We start from the raw sequence: 22217 nt of genomic DNA on the forward strand, positions 1-22217 counted from the left end.
CTGCCAAAGGCTGAGGGAGAGCTTTGTTGGGCTGGATGCAGCCCAGATGTTACATACACCTTCTTCAGAAGGAAAGTGCCTGGCTGTATAAAAGGTAACTTAGTGCTGGGTTAACACTTCTTTTGTAACTTTTTACATCTGGCACAGAATCCTCCCCCTCTTACCCTGATGCCTGTACTGCTGAGAAAACTGAGTCAGAAACTTGGCTGTTGCTTCTCTGACAGCACTAACCTGTCACCCATTAGGCACAAACTGCCAGCAAGAAATTAGACACTTGCCTCCATCTTGTTTTTTCAGTCATTAAGTGTTGGGATTAGATAGTCTGCCAGACACCTATTAATAAACCACCTTTTTGTTTGTTGTTGTGGTGTTAGGCCAAGAGAAGATCCCATTTCCTTGCTGCTATTCATTGTCAGTGCTGCAGAGATCCTCAGGAATAACACAGATTTCTGTATCATTCTCTAATCTGCTGAGATTTGTGCAGTGCTCATAAGGAGGAGGAAGAAGATAGATAGAGATCAGTGAGCTTGTTACATAAAAAAAAGTGTCTCAGGAAAGTTCACATTCTCTTCTGTACCATCAAGGCCTGGCTGTGCACAAGTATCACCTTGGAATGGAAAGGGGGAAGAGACAGAAAGAATATTAATTCTGAGCAAAACTTAAGCTTTATGACACAGTTTATATCCAAATTTGTCACTGCAGAGATGTGAACATCTTCACTGACTCCTACTTTACAAACATAATGAAGCTGCTAGAAGGAAGCAGAAGGAAGGAATAAAACAAAAATAAGCAAACCTCCTTCTTCCATCCTTTTAACTCTCATCTGTCATGTAGCTTTTTACATAGGAAGAAAATAAAAGCATTAGTATATTCACAATCTGTTTATTCAATCCCTCTGTTACATAAAGAACTGCCTCCATGAATCTCAAAGCATGTTACAAAAGATGTTATTAGCATAATCCCCTTTTAGCAGATGGAGTAACTGAGAAAGTTGCAGTGGTTTGCTGAACCAGCAGCACTGGGGAAAGTTGCTTTGTCACCCTGTGTTGGGCCAGCCTCACAGGGCTTAGGCCAAGAGCTGCCCTTTGTTTCTCAATCTTAGGCAGAAATCTTAATTGGCTTACACTGAAGTCATTGCCTTTGTTGCACATACAAAATAAAATTTCCAACGGAAGGGATTTATGAATATCCAAACATTTTTATCAAAGGTCACGTCTGTATTTCTTTAAATCAGTTCAAATTGCAATGACTTGCATTTTCACTGACCTGCCAAAAATGTTGGGGCGTGGCCAGTGAAATCAGTCTGAGGATGTAAAGATGTGGAATAATTAAATACCAGTGGCAAAACTCTTCTTCAAGTTCTTCACACCAATAATTTTAGTAGTGCATTTCTACTGCATTTCTTGAACATTCCTCTGCATGAAATCTCCCCATCAGATGTCTTGCAAAAACCTCTAAGCAAAAACTGGGGGGTGGAAGGTGCTCACATATGTATGCTGAAAGATGATCCTTGATCTCTACAGATTTCTCAGAGGTGTTTGCTGAGATGCTTTTCCGTGTAACCTACCTTAGGAAGCTGATTTGTCAGGGAGGTTGGACTAGATGAGGTATGTCCAACTCAAGCATTACTTTCTTAGTGACCTATGTATAATGTCAACCAAGACAATTCTTCTTCATTCAGAGCAGCCCATGTAAACCAAAAAATTGGATACCCGTGGGCTAGATGATTGCCAAAGGTCCCTTCCAACACTTATGATTCCTGATTCTGTGACATCCAACAAAGCCCCAACTTACACCTCTGCCTTTTGTCTCTCTGCCTTCAAACACCAAAGAAAAGATGAGTCCACAGAGAAATGTATCAGATTTTCAGATTTTAAAGGAAAGTTAGTGATTTTATTAGCAAAGCTTTGCAGAACTCCTAATTGCTAGCGTAATATCTGAAAATGAACCCTGAGATGTTTGACATTATATTCTCTAATTATTTGTTTATTCAAAACTCTACTCCACTCTATGTGGGGATATTAGCACCAAAGCTGTACTACACACAGAAGCTGAGCAAAGATTATGGGGGAGATAAACCCAAGCATAACACAAAAACAACAACAACAAAAAAGCCATTCCTGATGTATACAGCACTGATGAAAAGGTAAAGTAATGAAAAACTTTCATTCTGGTTAGCAAGCCCATATGTACACAGAGCACCTGGAAATAAGGAACAGTTTAATCAATGATGATGGCATAGGAGGCAATGCTAGAAAAGGCACAGATTGAGAATTAGCCCATTGCTTCTTTTCTAACAAGGGAAACAGAAGGCCTCAGCCATGACTAATGTCTGTGACCACTGGAGGTCACTTTTGTTTTAGAAATCCTCAGCTGTCAAGGTTTCAGGCAGCAACACAGTCTGTCCAACTCCTACAGCTGGAGTTTGCAAACTTGTTCATAACAATTCATCGAAAATATCTAATTTGTTTTATGATATTCAGCAGCTCAGCAGGGCTTCAGAGGATACTAGCAAATCGCTGCGGTCAGCCATGGTGAAACAGCCATTCAAAAAAAGATTTAAAAAATTTAAAAAAAATCTATATTATAGAGTTTTGCACTGTGACTATTTAGACCTGGAAGACAATGATGTTATTAAATAAATGAACTTAAAACAACGGAAGGATTGGGTTAGAAAAAAAAGAACATGTTTTCTTTGTGGCTGTGAAGACAGGTTACTGTTTGAAAGTGGATCAATATTTATGAAGAAAAATTTTAAACTATTCACCTGATTCATGAATCAAATAACATGCACATCTTTCACTTAGCTGAAAGGCTCCAAGTTTAGGATGTCTGCCACTGAAGAAATGAAGCAAATAGAAGTAGCAATATGCTTCCCTTGCCCCTTGTGTTCCCCTTGTTTGTTGGGCGAAAGAAAAATTTCTCATACATTGCAGTAGTACATTCAGGTAGTACATTTAAGTAATGACTGTAAAATCAACATTGCTCCAAGATCTGAGGCTCTCATGAAATTCAGAAGACAGAAGGGAGAATAAAGGAAGAGAAGGCGAGAAAATACAGGAACTAAATAAATCCATCCATCAATTTTCTTCTTGGCCTTTCAGAAGGAAGGATTTACTATGAAAGGGCATTCCTCTATTGCCTGGTAAGAGTACCTGTATTATAGATCCGTTCTGTTCAACAGTGATCAATCTACTGTGGTGTGGTCTGCAGTTTGTATGATGGACTTCCTAGGAAGCTGTAAAGATAAAAATCACAGCTTGCCACATGTTGAAGATTTTGAGAGCTATAACTTCGAAGCAGTGTTTCTGAGGGAAAAATATGATCCTGACTTCATTTCCTGAGTGCTCTGACAGTGCCACCGGATCCCTCATAGCTCCTGAGACCTCACCTCCCTGAAGGCCTCATGAAAAACACAGGATTTCAAAATTTTTGACTTGCTTCATGTTTAACTTCAGGTGCTAAAACCTAAACAAAAGCCACTGGCATGTTAACAAATGTCCTGCGTGAGAGGGAGTTTCAGAGCCCCCAGAGGACACGGTGCACAGAAAACTTTCAGTATCTCCATTTTATAAAGCAAATCATCAAACTTTATGAGTGTCTACACCCTTCAGCCATCCCCAAAAACAACCAGGCAGTGGATATTTCCCTGACTGTGCAGGTTCGAACTGGGCGTCACAGGAAGCCCCCACCTGCTTCTGAGATTCCTCATATTAAGAGGATGCACACACATAAGGAAGCCAGGCAATCTTTGCTCCATTTACAGTTTCTTAATTATTTCAGCACTGTAAAGGTGATGGCATCCACAGGACCATTTGCTCCCATTTCCATATTCACACACACACAGATATCATTTTGAGCAAGGTAAAAGCCAGTTTTGCATTTCCTGAACCATTTTGCCGTGAACATTCTGAGATTATTTTCCTGGTCTGTGCTCACTGAATGCTGAGGCAGCCTCTTTTTGAGCCAAAACACTTTTAGAAGTGTTTTGCAAATGCAGCCGACAGCTTGCTGTAGGTTTTGTTCAGTCATTTGAACACGGCTCCTGAAATTTGTACTTTGAAATGGTGCAACATCCAGTTGCAAGTGAATCACCTGTCAGTGATCACTACAAGGAACACTGGCAACAGGGAGATTAACACTCTCTGCATTTATGGAAACAATTGTTGTTATTAAAGCTTACTCATCCTGCTAAAAAGAAGCCTCGTGGCAGTGTAGGCGACAGGAAGGAGTGGAAGGCAAGGCAGCTGGTAGCTTCTATACTGTTTGCCTACCAGCTCACATCCTTTGGTCCTTGTGAACTTGCAAGTCTATATTAAGACAGGGCAGGCTCTATGAGAATGATCCCCAGATACAGAGTGATTGCTGACCTCCAGCAATCTGCTGTGAAGAAAAGGCAGTACTTTGTTAGCAAAAAGTTCCTCAAAGCATGAAGGTCTTCAGCTGGGATCTCAGAGCAGAGCTCCCTGTAACAAGTGGGAATTATGGAAAATAAAACCTGATGTTTGCCCAAGGCTACATGGGAATTTTTGTACAGGAATTTGCATAGATCTTTGTGTCCTCTGTAGTTTAGCAGGCTCAGCCCTGCTCTAAAGTTTCAAATAATGAAGGTGGGCTGAGTACTAGATAAGGTAGTGCTCCTAGATATTTCTGTAATTAAATCTGCATAAACCACACTATCATTTGTTAGCAGGTACAAAACCTCGCTGTAGGCTCTCCCTGGAAAGCAGGTGACCCTACACCCAAGGATCCCCAGAGCAGCCTCGTGACCTCCCCCACTTGACAAGACAGCTGTCCAACCCAAAGCACAGGGATTTCAAGCACACCCTTCAAAACAAAGTAAACAACCCCCAGGTGAACTGATGAGAGCGTGCAAAAGTTGAATCCAAACAAATCAATCAAGGGGAATAAAAGGCCTTCTCCTAGCTCCTGCCACAGCCCCTCACGAGCGCTTCCTGGTCACAAAATGGGCAGTCAGGTTTGTGTGCCTGGCACACACCCATCATGACCCCAGCACCCTGTGGTGATATATGGCCTGCTGACATTTTGGTGTTGTAGGCAAAAGCCGCAGGAATTAGGTTTGGTGTCACCACCCAGCCTTGCAATGTCACTTCACAAGGCTTCCTGGGCAAGAGCCTTTGAGGGACACCTTTGTCTGCCAGAGCATTCCCATTCTGGGGAATCTGCTCTCAGCCTCTGTGTGCCCATGATGGCAGCCTCCATCAGCTCATCCCTCTCCTCAGTGTAGATCTGGTGCAAGAATGAGCAAAACGAATCCACCTTTGCATTGTAAATACAAATTTGTGGCGATCGACTATGACACTGTAGAGAATTTATAATCGTCTTACCTTCACATGAGGTCTAGAAAGGCAGATACACAAGTGTAACACAACCAGTGTCAGCCAGCTGCAATATGGGCTGCAGGTCGCACTGCTCCGGCAGCATCCTCCATTCCTAACAGTCCTATTTCCAGCCACACAGGTTAGTCACAATTTTTATCAAAACTTCATCTGCTGACACACTGCCAGTGGGTGGTTAAAAAAAGAAGGAAAAGAAATGGAACTGGTTGCGCTGGTTTTTAAGGTAAAACTTTTCTTCTGCCTAATCTATTATATAATTGCCACAAAACTGCCTTCCTAAGTATCTATTTCAAGTCCGAATCATAGCTACACCATCCTCACCCTGATGTATTGGCTTCTCTCGGTGATGTGTAATTTCTTTGTCTGAAGTTCATGTTATGCATTTTTTCACAGAATCACAGAATGGCTGGGGTTGGAAGGGACCTCAAGGATCATGAATCTCCAACCCCCCTGCCACATGCAGGCCACCAACCTCCACATTCAATACTAGACCAGGGCCCCATCCAACCTGGCCTTGAACACCTCTAGGGTTTGGGGCAACCACAACCTCTCTGGGCAGCCTGTTCCAGAACTTCACCACTCTCTCTGTAAAGAACTTCCCCCTGACGTCCAACCGAACTCTTCCCTCCCTAATTTTCCTTTATTCATCTGATGAAAGGGGGAGAAGTATATCATCTCATTCAATATCTTTATGGAAATAAAATGTCCTTGTGTAATCATACTTATGCGATCCTCTTGAAATGCTGTGGTAAATAAGAAGAGGAGTTTTGAAGCCTAGATGCTTATAAAAGAGTACTTTTGCTTCTGGAAGGATGCAGTCTTTTTAATTGCACATTAAATTTCAAAGTTTAACCTGAGGACTCAAATGCTTATCCGTGCATACCCATGGAAACTTCTATTTGAACTCCTCATTATGAGCTTTTAAAAATCTCAAATATATAAGTCTTCCCTCATCATCCTAAGGGAATTTTTTATTTACTGTACGATTTGCAGACACACAGAAGCACTTTAGTCAATCTATGGAGAGAAATGATCTTCTCTGAAGTTCTTAGCAGAAACTTAGAGGCCAACACCAACACTTTCAAATATATTTAGAATATCTATTTCTATTAAAATCCGATATGTTTTACATGCTAAATAACACTGCTTATTTAATTTGTAATGAAACTTCCACATTTGTTACAGAATAGAATGTTCCATGGCTCAGTGGAATCCATGGTTTTTCTTCACAATTGCGGAGACTTATAAGTGAAGGAAATTCCCAGAGGGAAATTTAAACTAAAGTACATATGTATACACCACAGTCTTGGCTTTTTTGTTTTCTCTTTTTCATTTTATTTTTGCTTTGCTTTGCTTTGGTTTTTCAGAACATCTTAATTTTTAACAAAAACTCATAGCCAGAAATCTGCTGAAGCTTTTTAGCCATACTCAGAGTTTTTATTCAATAAATGTAAGTCACTCTGAAAGTAATGCATCCTATTCATTTCCATGGAAACTACAGATGCAGTGAGCGTAGCAGCACTGATAGAACACATTCTCAGCTACAAAACACTGTTTTTCAACAGTCACCACCATTCATTTCACAAGCAATGAACAAGAGCCTGCGTGCTGCACTCAAAATGGTCTGCACCAGTGGAGGTGACCCTCTATCACTGCTACCACTGCTGAAATGCCCCTCATTTGCTCACATCCACTCTTTGGTCTCCATCTACATTCAGCAAGTGTTGATGAATGTCAGTTGGTGCCATCTTTTCCTCACAGAGGCATTCAGTGACACACCTTTGCTACATGAGCACTTCCATGTCAGACTCCATTGTGTCAGAGTGCCCCTCTGCTGTCATCTGTCACAGCACCATGTCATGGGATAATGGCAGGAAGGTTCAACCTTTACTACCATACCACCAGTGTAGAAGTTCTTTAGAGCTCTACTATCTGCTAGTTGGTCAGCACATCTCTATCCACACCCAGACTTCATTCTGATCAGTCTGCATGGGATCTTAACTGAAAATAGAGCCTTAATTTAATTAAGAAGTCAACATCTATAAATTGTTTTCCTACATCTCAAAAATAGATATTCACCTACACACTAATCCTGTTATTCGTCAGCAACCTTGTGGATTGATAGTGAGAACAACTGATATTCTTTTTTATCCTCCCTGCATGTTCCTCCGAAGATGAAACAGTTTTAAATCCACAGTCCTATCGTCAGCTAAAACAGTTTACTCTATGCTTTTTACCTTCAAAAATAATTTTCTTTGATAACTCCTCAAGTACCTGCATGAAATGTCAGTTCAGTGCTTACAGACACTGTGCCTCTTGTGCCTCACCACCAACGATCAGAAAGCATTTCAAACACTGATGTTTCCACAAAAATCATACGTGCATATGTTTATAAAAAGATAATGAAATTTAAGATCATGAAATGAAAACATAAATACTAGTGTCAAGATCTGATTATTTTTTAATCACAATCCTAGTAAATATGCTTTCTAAAAAGTAATTGAAAGCCTTGCTTGCACAACCCTCTTTTTCTGAAACCCGCAGAATTCCCGAACCACTCAGTAGAACTGTTTCTGTTTTGATCTGAAGTTCTATCGGGATGAACACATCCCTTACCTTCTTGTCAGAAAGCCTTGCTGACCCACAGCCTCTCTGGTATCAATAGGCATCAAGCCAGAACCTTAAACCACAGGACAATACTTAGTGGACCACTGGTGCACCATATTTTGTATTAAGGCAGTTTCTGTCTTACTGAAAAAAATGACAGCAATGCATTTCTGTGTTTGTAATAGAAGTCTCACTGACCCTCTTCTTAACACATGTTTAGAGCAAAGGTTTATGCTGTTGTTTAAATCACTTCCCTCCATCACACCAAATGGTACATTTCCACAGTGCTGCTTTACGGAGCCAGTAAGACAGCAAAGCAAATGGTACAGAATCAGTCAGGTTTTCTTGCAGCACCTGACATACACAACAGAAGCAATAGGTTTTCACCATTCAAATGTTTTCAAAACATTTACATCAGGTAAAGCTGAAACAGAAGCATAAGCATACTTTGCTAGGAGATTAAGAAAGCTGGTTTTATTCAGTTCTATCCAGGCTCATACAACACAGTCTCTTACTTTTTCCTACAGCTTCAAACTGTTATTTATGCAACCTTAAGGCATAAGATCTTACCCAAGACCAAGGGGAGCCAGGAGGGCTCTCAGGCTGTTCTTCGTCCTCAGACGACATCTTGAGGTGATCGTTTTCCCCCATTCTTTGCACAGGATACTAAAACTAGCCTTGGCTTCGGCCATATACAAAAATGCTGCCTTCAGGTTTTAGCTGTTGACAACAAAGCTCCAGAGAATATAATTTCCCAGTGATCGCGTTTGCTTGCTAATTTTACCTGCTGAAGTTCTTGGAAGCACAGTCAGAGAAAGAAACATGAGCTCCGTAAACCAGAGCACATTTTCCTTGCAACTGACTCCTCAAGTATCCTAATTAAGTCATAAGGTTCAGTGAAAAATTAGAGCTTGGCAAACCAATTAACTTCCAAACAGTCAGTGTCCATTGTATGTCTGTATGAGATTTTATGCTCAGACAACCTGCTGAGTGTCACAATCTGTGAACAGAATATAAGGAATTCTCACCCTGCCAACGTTTTATTACCATCACTAATCATATTTAGAATGGATTTTAATGGTTTCATTTTGTTTTCAAGGCAGGTTCTTAATGTCAAAATCTCATTCTGCCTTTCTGCATAGCTGTGCAGTTGTTACAGATCGTAACTGTGCAGGCAGCACAGATTCTTCCTTCTGTGCAATAAAGAACTTGGAAGAGGACACTTTCTTTTCCATTTATTTCTTTTGGTCTTACATTTCCTTTCAGATATGGGCCAAAGTGCAAAGACGATTATTGTAAGTGTTGTCCTATGTAACTTCAGACAAATGAGCCCAGATACCTGAGGTGGGACGCCCTTGTCTATAAGAGAACTACAGAACTCAGCGTCCTAAAATCACCTCTGGCAGCTGATCTGAATGGAATCCCAGATGAGACACAGAGAGGCTTTGCTGTTGAGCTGACCAGTAATTCACGGCTCTGTTACGCTTTCAAATTCATAACCTTTGGCTTTGATTTTATTAATTCCTCTTCTAGTGATGCATCCACTTGCATTTGCTGGTGAAATAAAATTCTTATTAAAAATCCCTGACTTCAGGCAAATGCTTCTCAATCTTTCCTCTGTGCTCAAGAATGAAGTGTGCTATTTGTAGTAAGCAACTGCAGGAGAGACCCAGCATTACCTTTGAGTTGATAATGATCATCAAATCAACAAGTGCACCCAGCTGGGTTTGATATTTCACCTTGAGCTATATGTAGATTCACTAAGTAGGTAAAACAATAAGCAATGAAAAAAGAAAACTTTGGAAATGTGGTGTTGAGCACAGGAGCAGCCTGTAGCCAGCATATGGGCTCTGTCCACCGTAAATGGCACATTCATGGACATTCATGGGGCATTCACCTGGAAGACAGGAGAAGAGTTAATTTTCAGATAAATTAATGCCTACTTAGACAGACACATCAGAAACTTTGAATCTAAGGTGGCCAAATAGTCAGGTCACTTTAATACGGCAGGCCAACATTTCGCAGAGATAAGAGAACAGCACTTAAGTTACCAGGATGCTCAAATTACTTGCTTCTGTTGAAGAGCAAATGGTAAGACTGTCAGCACAGTAACCCATTTATTAGGTATCTGGCACATCACATTTTCTTTCTGGAACAGATTTGGGGAAGGAAATTCAATACAATTCTCCTGAATGCTGCTTAGCAGGGAAATGCCACACCTAGAGCATTTCAGTGGCATTCCTGCCCCTGCTGAAATGTTTATTCACTGCATTTGAAAGGTGGGAATCACTGTTTGCCAGGGTAATTTTCCACTGTACCACCCAACTCTTCTGTTAAATTTACTTTCAAACTGTGATAACAGTCCATCAGAAACTGTTTCAATCTCTGTTAAAGTGATTGAAGTGTTATAGTAATATTATTTATAAAATCCTTCAAGAGGTGGCTGGACATCTTTCCCAGCACACTGCACATCTGGAGCCTTTGTCATCTTGTGCACTGTACAGCTCTGGGAACTTTCCCCAGGAAGTCCTGACAGCTACAAGCATTTCTACTGTGCAGCACATGAACCTGGTGACTGATGCTCCTAGAGGTATGCTCCTGATTGGTGTCCTGCATCCAAGGGTGACCAGTACCAGATGTTTCTGATCGAGAAATCCAGAAACAGAAGAACAACCACATGGAAAAGGATTTTCCCCCTAACTTTCATACATTAGAACAGTGATTCCCATCCTTTCCCTAAGGTTTTCATTTCCACTGCCTCTACTTCTGTGCTCCCAGCCAGGCCAATTCCTCTTTGCCTCCTGAAAGTCTCCTTCCTACAGCCTCAGGTGCCAGCCCTTTTCCTCTCAGTGCCTTCCCATTTCTCCACGACTTTACTACTTTGCTGTTCTTTCCCACGTTAGCATTTCTCATCAGAGACCCACTGGGACTGCCCCAAAAATCACAGAAGATCTTCTCAGACTCAGGTTCACATAAAGTTCACAGTCACTTTTGGATTCCTACTCAGCTCATTGCCTCTGGGAGATCCTGTAGCAAAAAGCTTCATTGGATAATCATGCAAAGCATACAAAAATCTTGTGACAATTTTAAATATTGCCTGATGATTTCATTACATGAGGACACAGGGTAAACAGGAGCCAATTTCGTTTTATAAATAGCATATGTAAGTGCTCTGTCATGAGAAGGGGAAAAAAAAAACACAAGAAAACATTTGTAATCATCCCAGAATATTTAAAATGGTAATATTATCTCATGGAAGCCTTGGTGTGAACTTTATTTTCTGAACTGATAAGATAATGCCTTCTTATTTTTAACAGGATAGTTTTTCATTAAGATTAATTTAAGATGTTTTTAAATACAGCCACAGCTCTGCTGTTCTGGGGCAGGATCACTTTCCTAGAGCAGTCTAACTTCCTCCAGCCTTTTCACAATGCTGGAGTTGCTGAGAACAAAGCATAGGGAACTGCTTTTTACTACTTTCTCTGTTTTATCTCCTAAACACCGAGGACAATTAATAAGCCCTTGAAATAGGGATGAAGAATCATAGAATCATAGAATCATAGAATCACCAAGGTTGGAAAAGACCTAAAAGATCATCCAGTCCAACCGTTCACCTATTCCCAATAGCTCCTACTAAACCATGTCCCTCAATACAACATCCAGTCTTTCCTTGAACAAAAAGAAAGCTCTCTGCTTTGTGCCTCTGGGCGCACACAGGAAAGGAGCCCCAGGACCATGCTGCACCACACCAAGAAGCCCTACTGCAGTCCTGTGCACTCCTCTGCAGAACCGTGATCCACCAGATGCAGCACCTCTCTCCAAATAGGGATGTCAGGAGGTTTATATAAGGTCAGCAGACCCCACAAAATGAAAACGTCCTCTGGAAGAATGGTAGGAGGAGCTCTTGCAAGGGAGAGAAAAGGAGATTGAGCAATACATAGCAATGGAGCTTGGAATTTTTTAATTATATAGGTGCCAAGGAGAACAAATAATGAAAGACACGTGACACAGGTAAGATGTAAGATGCTGCGTGTTTGGCCCAAATACAGCCCAGTGTTCCCCACTTGAGAGTGGCACGCAAGGCTGCTGATGTGTCCCAGCACAGATACCAGTTTGTGTAGGACAGATCTGAGATTTACATCTGATAGACTATGGGCATTTATGAAAATAAAATTCAAAGGGAAAGAAATGACAACATCACCAAACCCAGATTCTGTGCAATTGCAAAATGACCTGCTGCATAAGTGTGGCACAGAATCCTGTGGCTACTGCAATACCCTGCTCTCAAAACAGTTACTAAGTCCCTTCTGGCTCCCTACAGGCAGTAACAAGTCCAAACTCACTTTCATATCAGCCCTGTTATTTCTAAAAGAAAAAGGAAATTGTTAAGCTGCTGTTAACAATGCTGCTAAAATTTTTCTATAACACATCAGAATGCACTTTGCCAAAATAATCCTCCTTAATATGTTCAGAGTTTAAGTGTTCAGTCAACACATCAGTGATGCAACAAGTAGAAAGACATTTCCTTCTCCTTATATAACTAAGAAAATGCAAAACAAATATGTCAGGTTTTTCGAGGACTTAAACAAAACCACATTTACGTACAGATCATAGAGTCGTAGAGTCATTAAGATTGGAAAAGATCACCAAGGTCATCAAATCCAGCCACCAACCCATCCCCACTGTGCCGACTGACCACATCCCTCAGTGCCACATCTCCGTGGTTCCTGAGCAGCTCCAGGGATGGTAACTCCACCACCTCCCCAGGCAACTTTATTAAGCCTTTCTTAAAACCATAGCAGGCAATTTCAAATTTCTGTTTCTTACTGAGCAGAATTCTCACTGTTATCTTTGATGTCCTCTCTCTCTTTTATTGAATAGCATGTACACACTGAGCAATGCCAGCAGCTGGGCTGTGCCTCAGAACTCCCTGAGCTGTGTCCTCTACAACAATCCGTGACTGCCTCTGGAGCTGCCAAGGCAGGACTGGAAATGTTATAAAAGCACTGACCAGAACTGCTGTTGATTTTTTAGGTGAAAATTGGAGCAGGGATAAAGGGTGGAAGGCAGTCAACAGGCAGAGAATATGCGGAATCAATTTTCCTTTTCACTGAAGAGCTGGATCCTTAAAGAGATAGCAAAAAGGAAAAAATAACAGTTTATTTCTCACATTATTCCAGTGGAAGCTGATGAACTACCAAGGCAGACTGCTGAGGGGCAGACACCAAGCTTCTTCTGTCTCTGCTTTAAGCCCCACTTCTCTTCTCCACCTTGTGAACCTCTGTGACCCCGAGCCTTACACATTGAGTCTGTTTCTCTTGTATTTCTTTCGCTATGTGTGACCGACTCACATCACCACAGAGTATCACAGATCTGCCTTTGATATATTTAGCAGCTGCTGTGAGATGCAGCGTGGGAGCTGAGAACTGTACATTCCCCATCACCACAGGAGGTGCTTATTAAGGGAAGAATGCTGAAATCCCTTACATCCTGTAGCGTTCATGTCATCTATAATGCCCATGGTATTCAAATACCAGACATCAGTGCTCAAGTGCTTGTGAAGTATGCTTTGATAGCGGAGAGAGGATGGTCAGAAGGAATATAATGTCACCTTCCCAGTAACCTTCTCTATATTTGGATACTGTCTGTTGCAAAGCTGAATCACAAAATGCTTCACCCTCTGACACTCAGTACAGAACATGATTACAATACTGTCTGTGATAATAGTGGCTGACTAAGACAGCAAGCATGGGAGGCACTTGAGAAGAAGTTAGAGGCTGGATAAAAGTCAGTAAAAGCATGCTGTCAGTTCCCTTTTGCCTTTTGTTTCCTACAACATTATCACATCAATCCGTGTGATGGAGAGCTCTATCTTCTTGCCAAGTCAGAAAGAATAAATGATCTGTTTGCTTAATGAGTATGGGCCAATTTTTCTCACAAAGGCAAACGTGATGGAAAGCAAATAATTCCCTCTCACAAAGGTAAGACAAGAATGGAGCTGGGACCTGGGTCCTCAACCCCATGGTAAAAAATACACAGCAAAAAGAAGTTGCTACTGTGTGTATGGCAAGAGATGCCAGTCCCACTCAATCAGATGGCATTTTATTTGTCTTGATTGTTTATCTGCATTACTGTGTCATTTCAGAGTCCAGGTTGGACACAAAATCCTACATTGTCTCTATGCTTGATAGCTGACAGTTGGAGGGAGTTTAGCAGGTAAACTATACTAAGAATGAAGAAACTTTTGGATGGAGCTCTGGAGAGCTGTACTACCTGCCTCATCCACCACCACTACTCAGACCACATTAAGAAAATGCTGTGTTTTTCTGCCATATTGTGTGCCTAGCTTCCCTATACGGGAAGCAACTGCATTTTGGTCACGCAAGGAGTGCAAATCTGCTCTTACAGCAGGATGTGCCTCGTCAGAAAATGGGCAGTTCAAGCCAGTTTCACTATATATGTGACTGTTTATATATGCACTCTTAGGTGGAGAATGACTGTGCTTGGTCACACAACAGAAACACGTCTGGTGAGGCCTGGTCCTGAGAATCCTATCCTGTATAAAGGGTACAGTGAGCAAGTAACTTTGAGCCAAAGGAGAATGTCAAGAAAGGATGTGATTTTTTAATTCCCATTGGATTTAGCGATGTTTTAATTTCACAGATAAGAACAGTTTTGCATGAAGAATGCCACAGCAGCAATAAAGTAAACATGCCTTTCTGGAATTACTTTTAAGCTTTTCCCCGTTCACTTGGTCTGTACATGAAAGAATTTGGGTTACTGAATATTTTAAGTAGGCTGTTTATTGCTGAAATTTCAAAAATGTAGTAATGTTCTAGTTGAAAAAGAGCTATCTTTTCCACACAGAAAACCTTTAAATAAACACACAGTTACAATGTTTTGCATTTTCATAATGTTTCTGCTTCTTTATGTCAGCACCTTAAATCTTAACAAGTAACCTTAATAAATGATGTCAGACATTTCCAGTGCCATAAAATGGTCTGTTCAAATGAGAGTACAGAACCTAGAATGCCAAAATGCCAGCAACCACTTTAACAGGGAATTGTTTCAAACAAACAAAACCAAAACCAAAACCTAAAAACCTACCTGTCCAAACTAGAAGTTTAAATGCATTTTTTTATCTTGCAGATATTTAATGAAAATCTTTGAACTTGTGATCATTTCAAAAGGTTTTACCCAGTGCCAGTAGAACTGAACACAAGTAGAATAGCATGGGACAAGGCAGAGGGTAAATGCTGGATAATTCCATGAAGACAGAGCCTAAGCACAATCAAGCAACTTTTGCAGTGCTGTAAAGGTTTGAGGAACCTTGACAGCCACATTAATGGATCTGTATTTTATCACAGTGATATCTATCCACAGAAGCATTGTACACACTAGTCAATAACTTTATGGGGACATGCATGAGGCTGGACTGGTAAGAAAGGCACACTGATATTCTCACCAGCATGGTGTTCTTGAAACTTACTGTGAATCATGCTAGCTCCTCTAATTTCTGGTTATTTCTCTCTTTTTCTCTTTCCTAACATTTCAGTAGTCAAACTGAATATATTAAAATGTTGTTAGAAAAGCAAGAATTTATTTATGAATATGCTGGACAGTATCATATTTCTCTACCACTTCTATTATGAAAAAAAGAAAAAACACATATATTTGCTCTGAAATAAATTCTTAAGACTACAGTGAACAACCAGAAATTTTGCTGTGCAAAGTCCCCATCTCTGAAAGCAGAACTGAAAGGTTTCTTGTTTCAATAAATACTTTAGGCATTTTTTTCCATTAGAGAGGTTGATTCATGGAGAAAATGCCTGTCTAAGGACTTGCAAAACAAATCATCTCATGTCTAAAACATAAGAAAAGTTTGCAAATGTTTGGCATAAATAGTTGGAGCATTTGGTTACAAGAAAGGAGATTTCAAAGCTCTGTCTTTAGCCCAGAGTTCTTTTAAAGACTCATGTACCTTAGAGGCTATATTATGCTTTAGACCATTAAAAGACACTCTATTTTCTCTTATTCAGTTCAGGAAATTATTTAATCATCTTAGCCCCTTTCAACCAAACTTTTTCCTCCCCCAACCCTCCCCCCACAAAAAACATCCAGTGCTATACACCACCAAGACAGATATCCATGCAGTATTGACTTTATTTATAAAGAATAGTTTGGACAAGAATGTCACATTCCTTTAAAAAGTTTAAATTAACTAACCAACAGGTGAAAACTGCACAGGTGGTGCTATTTACATAAGACAATGTCCATCTTCCTTCCCAAAACTTAAACAAAGCCAATCTCACTCTGAAGGAAAAACAACAGAATACATAAGCACACTGATTTCTAGCAGTTATCTTGCAAATAGCAGTCTGTCTCTTGTAAACAGCAGTCAAGTCTCTTGTATTTACTGAAATTACCTTTTCCTTGTAAACGCTATGCAATTTGCTCTTTGGCACAGCCATATTCATGTCATCATTTCAAGACTGATACTGTAAAGGCTTCAGGCACCTAATGGCATTTCATCAATATAAAAATCAATGATACTCTCATTGGTGTATCCAGCAAGAAAGACTGCCCAAATATTAGACACCTTCTGGAAATGTCTATACTTACCCTTCCTGCATCCAGACTGAATGAAGTTTACACAGATTCTATAAAAATAAACACGAAATCTGAAACTTAGAGAATACTTCCAAAATCCTAGACAAGGATTGTGATCACTGACTTCACATATAGAGAGCACAAAAATACTGTGATGCCCGGTGCCTTTCTAGGACATGCTCTTGTATGGCCACCTAAATTAGTCTGTATTTTCTCACTTTTTTAATGCACCTTGGCAAGAAAATATCCCCAGTAAGTGTATTAGGAAAGTTTCAGAACCATCTGATCCACTGTCTTGAATGCACTGGGCCTACCTTGAAGCTTGTAGTCAGTGCAAGAATTTAGTCAGAAAACAAAAACATCAATGTTCTAGATGTAAAAATCACTTGCAGGTAAATCTCACCATTTGGTGTTCTCAGTTGTGCCAAGCAGTTTCATTTTCATGTTTAAACGTTCAGATTTCATTGTCAAATTTCCTGGCTCTTCCTTATGCTATGAAATTCAGACATGTGATTATGCTGCCATCCCAAGATTCCCGTATACTAAAACTATCCAGTTGGCATCTGTTAAAAAAAATAAGACTCCAACTGGGCTCCCATTCTTTAAGAATTATACTTTACATATCTTGATTAAAAAGCCTACCTGGATCAATTAAGAGCAATATTCTACAAGGCTGTAACAATTCCTGTTGCCTTGTGCCAACTGTTAGATAAATAAGACTTGTAAAACAAAATCAAAACCTGTTCCTACATTTACATTTCCTATTTCTGGAATGAACACAAGTTTTCTAAAACTCTTGCTTATCAACTTGTGTGTGGTCTTTTTTGTGTCAGAAGAAATGCATTCATTGATTTCCCTTCTGATTGAAATGTTTTGCTGCCACAAGGAATAATGAGTTTCTCTGTCCTTCCCAGGAATCAAGAATTACCTCCGTCAGACGATTAAATTAGAAAATCCACTTACAGTGCTTGGAAATAAGAGGATAAATTGATTCTAATAGACAATGGCAAGTCCTGTTTCTCCTCAGAAAGCACAGCCTCTCGAAAGCCATTTCATGAGATGCTGGCAATTAGTCTCCTGTATCATTCTTCTTCTTCTTCTTCTTCTTCTTCTTCTTCTTTTTTTTTTTCCCCTAGTTATTCAGGAAAAGTGTCTAGTTTCTATTAAATATGTCGTCCAGTCAGGAAGAAAAGTGGCCTGTCCTCTTTTGCGTTGGCAGTCTGGAATTCATCCCTCAATCGAAACTGCCATTCATCTTCCAGCTCCAGCCGGACAACAGTCTGGCGAAGAGAATTCCGATCTTGACAAATAACACACAGGGTGGCACCTAAGTAAACAGTCAGTAAGAAACCCATGTGAGTATCACCCTTGTTCTCAAATCGCCCATCTCCCACCACCTCTTAGCAAGAGGAATTTCCACCACTTCCAAAACAGGAGCTACAGATATTCTTGAGTGAAAACTAAGACATTTAGGTTTTTTGGAGAGTTATCTTCAGTTCCCTGTTTATCAGGGTCTTCTTCTGTAACCTGGGATATCTCGTATTCATCTAGTACACAGGATTAGCAATACATTCCTTCTCTTTGGAGAAAGAAAGATCAAATCTGTCAAGTCAAAGAGGGTGGTGACAGAAAACAAAGTAATACCTTACATCCATTACTGTTCTAGCCCTGATAGAACGTTACTTTGTTAAGTGAAACCCTCACTCAACAAAACACACCACAAGCCAATCCCCACAATGGCTAATTAAGCTCTGTGTATTTTGCTGACCAGAAATGATCTAATATGAACTGTTTTGACTGGCATGCTGATACTATTTCAACATACACACATGATTTCCTGGCTCTTGAAAAAAGTGCTCAGTCAAGAGGAAATCACCTCACCTGCTCTCATTACTCTGCAAAAGAGACGGTGAGATAGAAAGAGATGCCCAAGACAGAAGCAGCTGAGAATACAATAAAAGTAAAGAGTCGAGTGGTGTTTAATGCTTAACTGACTGATTAGAAGGTCAACTAAACTGCCAAGGGAAACAGGGAACTCTTGAATCAAATACACTTTGTGCTACACACTGCAAAAATCATCTGATTTGTGCAGGCTTCTTGTCACTCGAAAAAAATGCAGAGTAACTTTGAATGGAAGCAGTCCTTTTATACTTCAAATGTGGACATTGCTCCAGAATGCAAATAGACACAGGGACTCACGTGGCTTCAGTAGCACATGCAGGTAAAGCATTGTGTACCCTAATCTGTGCTACAGATACCTATACAAAACTGCATTAACTACAAAAAAAGAACACAGCAGTTCATAACTTCTGTTTTAAGAAGGCAGTGGCAGTGGTGTTTATACTCCAGTGACAGATGTAGCTGAGTGAAACAAATCCCCAGGGCACTGAATCTCTACAACAGCAGCAGAACAATCCAAAAGAAGTTGCAATACAGACAGAAGTGATTTGTCTCCAGTGCTGTCCATGATCATATGCACTATGTGGAGAAACTGGTTACTAAGAATAACTTCTAGTGATAGCATTTATATTTCCAGGAACAGCAAACAGATTCTGATGGAGTCTTATCATCATCCATTTTCTCTTGACAACTGAAAAAACATCACTTGCAAGAACACAATGGCTGAACGTTTTTATACATAATCATTTTCAAATATAAGGTAACAATTTATGTGTATACACTATGCATAGCAGTATAGACCAAACGTTGTTTCCCTGTCTGCAGAACTCTTAACACTGTTATGGATGAATCATCAAATATCAGAGATGGTAGGGCATATAAACACAAATATAAATACACACATGTGCATGCACAGTTTTTCACATAACATTCAAAATCAATGGTGCTTTCCCCATTTTGATCCCAGATTTCCAGTGACCATGTCATATAATTCCCTGTAATAAAACGGTTGAGGCTCACCTTTAAGAAAATGGAACTTCTTCAAAAAGCTAGCTACAACAAAGGAGTCACAGAGGTACAGCAGGAGACCACTGAATGTCAAACCAGAGGAACTGATATTCAGAGAGTGAGGCCGTGAACTCACATAGCAAACTGCAATCTGATTGGGAGGGGATAAGAATCACAGAAATTAGCTTTCTTCAGGCTTCTTCACATCAACCTTACAGTATTTGCACCTGATCCACCTTCAGACTTGCTTTCCAACTCCAAACATTATGATCATTACTGTTCCTTTGTAACTATTCCTCTACTTATTAAAAAGCAATCTAAAAGCAGTATCTGTAACTATTCATTAGTCATAATTACTCATTACTACTATAATGAGGTTTAGATATGAATGGTTTGAAAGCTGCAGTAATGATGGCTCCCCACATCCATAACTCTGTGACCTGTGCAGCACAGTTTATCTACACAGGCACGAATATAGTAACTGCACAGTCTGACACAAGAAAAACCCTATAGAAAGGTCTAATGCCATTTACATCACAAAAGGATTAAAAAATCAGTATAGTTGTGCATCTACATAATTGCATGAGGTTTCCTACTGTCTAATTGCTTTTTCTATTATTAATCTCCTATTCCAGTGGGAACTAGGAGTATTTATAGCATCCTTTCAGGTTTTGTAAATTTCAGGTTAAGGAATCCTCTAAATATAACTGGACTTCCGAAGTGCCTTTCTACTCACCTGGGGCAGACCCACATCCAGCTGAAATCAGCATGATTCAGTGGAGGAAGGTTGACTCACAGCAAGAGAAACTGGCGCAAGATATCTCTATTTATACATACTGTAGATGCAATAATTCCTTCAACCCTGCTGTATCATATATAGTAGCTCAGGTAACAATTCCCAAACTGAATTTAACTGAAAGGATGCAGTGGATGAAGGCACTAACAGCCCAGTGCCCTTCCACGGATTTTGTTTTTTCAGGCATGATGGGAAGCTCAGCCAGAAAGGACTGGAATCAATCATAGAATCACTCAGGTTGGAAAAGACTTTAAAGATCATTGAGTCCATCCACAACCTAACCATACTACCCTAACAACCCTCTGCTAAATCATGTCCCCGAGCAAGAAAGACAGAGATCAAAATGTTCTGGAAGCAGCACAGATTGGAAGGTCATTACACAGCTGTTTTGGTAAAGAAGTTAAGTTAGTAAATGCAGCAAGACTGATTTTCATTTAGTATTTAAGTCAAGTGAAAAGATAAAAATAGATTAGTGAAAATCAACTCCTTATTATCGCACTTCTACATGACCTACATTTGTATTTAAAAATAACCTTGGCTTTAGGTCCAAAGCCAACGGGGAGAGCCAACGGATCTTGAATGCTGATGTCAGCCTCTCCCACTCTGACTGTGTATCTTGGTATTTGCTGCTCTGACTCAGCTTGTCAGTTAAAAGTGGACAAAAACTTTTGTATTTTGAAGTGCTTCTTAAGGACTAGTTAGTGTTTGTAAAACTCTTGTGGAAGATATTTGATGTAGGAAGGACCAAATTACAATGGACTGGGAAAACACTTCTTAAAAAAAAAAAAAGTGTTCTATGTAAGTTAAAAATCTAATACCACTCACCATATCTATTGGACAACTCTGATATTACTTTCCATGTACTTTATTTGTAGTTTCTCCCAATATCTCTATAAGACCAAGAATTTAACGCCATAGGGTTCTAATATCTGTTAATTTGAAGGCTGTGTTCTGAAGGCATCCATCAACAAACTCATCCAAAACATAGGCAATACATTCCTAAAGCAAATTAAAGATTTCTTTGTTTCATACCTGCGGTCCTAAGTTGAGGTAACAGTCAACAGAGAGCACTGGATGTCTATAATTCTTCAGTGAGAGAGGGAAGAAGCGATGGCTGTGATACTGGAGGTATTTTTCTAGGAGTAACTGGGCAGGTGCTGACAAGAAGGTATGCTTGCTGTCAGGAGCACAAATGTATTGAGCAGGTGAGATTGAAACTGGAATGTCAGATACCTATGAGGAAAAAATATTTCTGGCACAGATCAATCCTGATCAATCACATTGCATTTATCTGAATTCTGGTTTGTACAAAACACATCTCAACCCAAAAATCTAAGACTTATACAAGAACAGTCATTCAGACAAACGTATCTACTACTAAAAATGTTGAGAGATTCAAATAACTATATTTGTATTTACAGAGACTTAGAGTTTTCTTCTTTGATACCAAAGTACTCCCGAATATGAAATCATTTGAAGATGAGTAATCAGTACTATACACTTACAGTGAATGGTTATCTTTACTGTAAAATGTTATTTGGGGTAATTTTGAAAATTGGATTTTAGAAAAAAAAGAAGCAAACGTATCCCATTACTGGCACCTGAACCATTAACATCTCAGCTCTCCTGGTTACAGGGTACGAAAGGGAAAACGAAATTTTAACAAGGACGAAGAAGTCTCAGTTCCCACCTTGGACTTAATGTGGAAGGATCTTTGTCCTCCTACTGCAATTTGCTTTTTCATGACACTGAAGTGATTGAACCGACAAATAAGAAGGCCAGCACTGTGGACACGCAAGTTGAAGTCAACATCATCACAGGTAAATCTAGGAAGAATAAAATCACGGCACTTCAGAGGAAAGTTTGTCATCACAGACTAACAAGTACAAGCACTCAGGGTCTTTGATCAACACCATATGAAGGAGAGCTATCAAACA

At 40.0% G+C, this 22217-nt stretch overlaps 2 protein-coding genes and 1 long non-coding RNA gene across 6 annotated transcripts in view; 1 reads left to right on the forward strand and 2 right to left on the reverse strand.

Moving 5' to 3' along the window:
• Positions 1 to 8707, reverse strand: part of LPIN1 (lipin 1) — a 74969-nt gene extending 66262 nt beyond the window's left edge. Inside the window, exon 1 of one of the 2 annotated variants that reach the window (XM_052704126.1) lies at positions 8538 to 8707. In XM_052704126.1, the coding sequence (XP_052560086.1) occupies positions 8538 to 8618 (81 nt within the window). In that variant the 5' untranslated portion in view covers positions 8619 to 8707. The remainder of the gene's footprint in view (positions 1 to 8537) is intronic. The other variant, XM_052704287.1, reaches the window with a different exon arrangement.
• The window catches only part of LOC128072698 (uncharacterized), a 44100-nt gene that overhangs the window by 19235 nt on the left and 2648 nt on the right, over positions 1 to 22217 (forward strand). The window contains exon 2 of the long non-coding RNA XR_008202421.1: positions 21917 to 22100. This is a non-coding gene — a long non-coding RNA (uncharacterized LOC128072698). The remainder of the gene's footprint in view (positions 1 to 21916; positions 22101 to 22217) is intronic.
• GREB1 (growth regulating estrogen receptor binding 1) overlaps positions 16113 to 22217 on the reverse strand; it is an 88026-nt gene continuing 81921 nt past the window's right edge. For all 3 annotated transcript variants that reach the window (XM_052703702.1, XM_052703544.1, XM_052703622.1), the window contains 4 exons: positions 21971 to 22106; positions 21313 to 21513; positions 19497 to 19635; positions 16113 to 17904 (listed from right to left, as the gene is read on the reverse strand). In XM_052703702.1, coding sequence (XP_052559662.1) covers positions 17741 to 17904; positions 19497 to 19635; positions 21313 to 21513; positions 21971 to 22106 — 640 coding nt within the window. In that variant the 3' untranslated portion in view covers positions 16113 to 17740. The remainder of the gene's footprint in view (positions 17905 to 19496; positions 19636 to 21312; positions 21514 to 21970; positions 22107 to 22217) is intronic.

Source organism: Tympanuchus pallidicinctus, unplaced genomic scaffold (genome assembly GCF_026119805.1).
Source record: "Tympanuchus pallidicinctus isolate F22 unplaced genomic scaffold, pur_lepc_1.0 scaffold1, whole genome shotgun sequence".
NCBI lineage: Eukaryota > Metazoa > Chordata > Aves > Galliformes > Phasianidae > Tympanuchus > Tympanuchus pallidicinctus.